Source organism: Eumetopias jubatus, unplaced genomic scaffold, assembly GCF_037043125.1.
Source record: "Eumetopias jubatus isolate StellerSeaLion01/CBP00866 unplaced genomic scaffold, mEumJub1_p1.0 scaffold_2, whole genome shotgun sequence".
Lineage (NCBI taxonomy): Eukaryota > Metazoa > Chordata > Mammalia > Carnivora > Otariidae > Eumetopias > Eumetopias jubatus.
The window spans coordinates 43,997,884-44,001,032 of record NW_028274808.1 but is presented as its reverse complement, the minus strand read 5'-3'; the positions used below and the strand labels follow the sequence as shown (position 1 = coordinate 44,001,032).

Genomic DNA, 3,149 nt, shown 5'->3' with positions numbered 1-3,149 from the left:
CGTGGTAGGAGCCCCTTGGCCCTAGGAGCCGCATCTCTTCTGCCCGCTCCCACCTCTCCCCACAGCTCCCATTTCTCCAGCTCCAGTCCCTGTGGTGTGGGTAGGAGCAGCTTCCTATCTCTCTGCGAAAGACCCTTAGCGCATAGATCTTTCCTCTTCACTTGGGGCTTCCACAGGCCCTGAGAAGCAAACAAACACTGTTTATTATGTGAGGGAGAGGGACCGGGAGGGGGCAGTCTATGAACCTTCCCTCCCCTGAGCTCCCTAGATGGCCCCGCTCAGTGGATTCCCCAGTTCCTGGTCAGCTGACATGGCAAGGTGGCGCAAGCCTTCCTGGGCCACTGCCGCTCGGTGCCCTGGCAGTCACACCTGCTCACCTGAGGGGTCCTAGATGTAGTAGAGGGGCACCTCGCCACACAGGGTCCTCACTGTGGTGCCCAGGAAGTCCAGGGCCCCAGGGGATTCTGAGCCAGCATCATGGCCCTCCTCCTGGCCCAGCTTAGAGGTAGACCCTGCAGGCTTGACCTGGAAAGAGCACCTAATTTAGAGCCTGGGAACTGAGTTTCTGTCTCACCTATGGCATTACTGTGGGACCTCAGGCATGTCAGGCCATCTCTCCGAGCCTCCTAAAAGCCTTGCTTTCCTCACCAGTGAAGAGGGGGCTGTGCTGGAGTCAGAAGCCCCCGGGGAGTGAGGTTCAGCTGAGGCCAGCAGCTTGGCATCAGGGAAGGGCTGGGGAATTGGTAGGGAAGATGTGGTACAGGTGAGTTTAGAGACGGGCAGCCCCCACGCTTTACAGGTGACAAACAGCTGTCATCTCAAATGCTCCTCCCAGCAGCCCTGGGAAGGGGACAACCCACTCCTCCTCACCCACACAGACCTACCTGGAAGTTCTGGAACTTTCTAGTGAGAGCCTCAAGACTTGGGATGTTCTCCGGAGCCATCTTCATGACATAGCAACAGGTTCCTGGGGCTGGCTTATAGGCGATCAGGAGCTGAGCACAGGAAGCCCAGAGTTCATTCAAGAAGGCCCTGCCTTTCTCACTCCCTAACCCTGATCCTGGGCCATCTCCCTCTAGGTTAGGCACCTGAGGGAGTCCTCTTGGAATCTGGGGCTCAGCCTGGGGAGGCAAAAGGGCTAGGGGCTGGGGAGAGCTGGATGTGCATGAAGTGGCACAGCTGGGTGGCCTAGCAGTCTTGTCATCGGCCCCCAGCCCCAGCCCCAGGGCCAGGAGGTCCGGTATACCCACCCGCTGGTAGTCATACACTACAATACCACTGGAGCCAATGGAGAAGGTGGCGGTGGTGCCCGCACGCTCCTGCACGGCCAGGCGCTGCTGGGCTTCCGGTCCCCCAATGCTCATCTCCAGGACCTGGGGGAGGGCACAGGGTGGCCTGGTATTTCTCTTTCCCCACTCGTCCCTTCAGTCCCCATGTCCACCCTCAGCCCTCTTTACTAAAATGCAATCCCTTCTTCCCTGGGAGCCCAGACAGGCTGGGTGGGACCGGATGCTGGAAGGAACAGGCTGCCAAGCCAGCGAAAGGCCTGGTGGAAAAGCCTAAGCCAGAGTTGCCACCCTGTTCCTGCTTCTGTCCTTTCTTGAGGCACCCCTTGCCTCTTCCCCTCCATACCCCCCGACCCCGGACAGTTCACTCTCTGCCCAGCCCGCCCAGCCCCTTTGTTTGGCGTGTCCTCTACCCACTGCCCACCCCATTCTGGGCCTGCTCACCATCTCAGTGTGTTTCTGGCTCATGTGAAGACCCATTAGCAGGGCCCCTACAATCACCACGACCACAAGGACTATCACCACGACCACGATGAGAAGGCGTTTGAGGCTCACAGGGAAGCAGGGGATGCCGAAACGGCCCTGGGGGGCTGCCGAGTAGTCCTGACATGGTGGGACAGGCAGGGAGACAGGTATGAGGTCATGAGCGGGGCCCTTCTTCTCTCTGCACAAGCTAGACACCCTCCCACAGCTGGACACCAATACTATGGGTTTGCAGAGGAGGGCTGAGACCAGAGAAGGCTTCTTGAGGAGGTGGTCTGGATTCCAACAGAAAGGCTTAGACGTGAATTCTAGCGTGGAGAGACCCAAGGGAGCATGCTTCGCCAGTCTCATCTCCTGCTGTTTCCTCCAGACCCTTGGCACCCCAGCCATCCCCAACCCTCTCTGTTCCCCCAAATAATCCATGCTCTCTCACACCTCCCTGCCTTTACACATTCTACCCCTTCTTCCTGCAATGCTTGCCTTCTCCACCTAGTGAGCTCCTACCTATTCTTCTGGAGCCAGCTCAAATGTCCTTTTCTCTGTGAGGCTTCCTGTGAGTCCCCGCATAGTGTCTGCTTATGCAGTGCTCTCTGCAGCTCTTTCCACTGACCACTATGGTGGCTCTCGGCCCCTCACGTTGGAATGATCAGTTGCCATGTCCATCTCCCCGAAGGACTCTGCCTTAGTGGTCGGTGTCCCTGCCCTAACTTAGCGCGGTCCTAGGTTAATTAAGTGAATGAAGTTGGATGAAAAGACTGGCTCAGAGAGCTTGGATGAGGCAGGGCCCAGCTCATACACATGTACGCACACGGTCATACTCACTGGCGGGCTCTCAATCAGGACCTCCTTGCTGCCAACATCCATCTTGCTGTAGGCGTCTTCCCCACTCATCTCCCAAGTGTGACTAGGGTCTTATATGTGCCGGTAGGGAGAGAGGACAGAGGTGAAGGATCCGGCCTCCTTCTGCCAGCCAAGCCCTTGGCTTTGAAGCCTGTTTGTTCCTGGCCCTCCAGACCTGAGGTCCCGATAAGCCAGCTGCAAGGGCGCCTGAGGGCCCTTGGCCCTGGCCCATGAGTCCTCCTGGCCCCGGCCAAAGCAAAGCTGGGTGCGCTAAGCAAACTTGCCCTTGGGCAATCTGCGCCTCCCACTGTAGGTGTCTTCCTGGCGTTGGCCGCCTTTCTTGCTGGTACCTGCCCCTGCAGTCTTGTGGCTTTCCCTGTTCCTCTGCCAGGTTGAACCTCTCAGGCAGCCAGGGGTCTGACCCAATGGGGAGTCCACCACACTTCCCAACAGAATTCCCCCCGTGCAGAGGGATGAGCTCCAGGAAGGGGAGTGAGAAGGCAGTGCCTGTGGACCCAGGAGGTCCTGCTGAAGGCAGGT

General features: G+C 58.4%; 1 protein-coding gene across 4 annotated transcripts; it reads right to left on the bottom strand.

Annotated features, from left to right (window-relative positions):
- Nucleotides 1-387: 387 nt before the first annotated feature.
- On the bottom strand, nucleotides 388-2,660 carry SFTPC (surfactant protein C). 4 transcript variants are annotated; one of them, XM_088021419.1, is made up of 6 exons: nucleotides 2,592-2,633; nucleotides 1,731-1,889; nucleotides 1,251-1,373; nucleotides 885-995; nucleotides 649-732; nucleotides 388-525 (listed from the first exon to the last, which is right to left on the bottom strand). In XM_088021419.1, the coding sequence occupies exons 1-6, from the start codon at nucleotides 2,631-2,633 to the stop codon at nucleotides 388-390; spliced, it is 657 nt and encodes a 218-aa protein (XP_087877545.1). The 4 variants fall into 4 exon arrangements, with proteins under 4 accessions (XP_087877545.1, XP_027970205.1, XP_087877546.1 ...); XM_028114404.2 differs by lacking the exon at nucleotides 649-732 and having other exon boundaries at nucleotides 2,592-2,660; XM_088021420.1 differs by lacking the exon at nucleotides 649-732 and having other exon boundaries at nucleotides 388-538; nucleotides 877-995.
- Nucleotides 2,661-3,149: the final 489 nt, after the last annotated feature.

Coding starts and splice junctions, on each gene's coding strand:
- SFTPC (XM_088021419.1), bottom strand. CDS start 2,633: ATGGATGTTGGCAGCAAGGAGGTCCTGATTGAGAGCCCGCCA. Junction 1,890..2,591: donor TCCTGATTGAGAGCCCGCCA/GTGAGTATGACC, acceptor CCACCATGTCAG/GACTACTCGGCAGCCCCCCA. Junction 996..1,250: donor TAGTGTATGACTACCAGCGG/GTGGGTATACCG, acceptor TCCTGTGCTCAG/CTCCTGATCGCCTATAAGCC.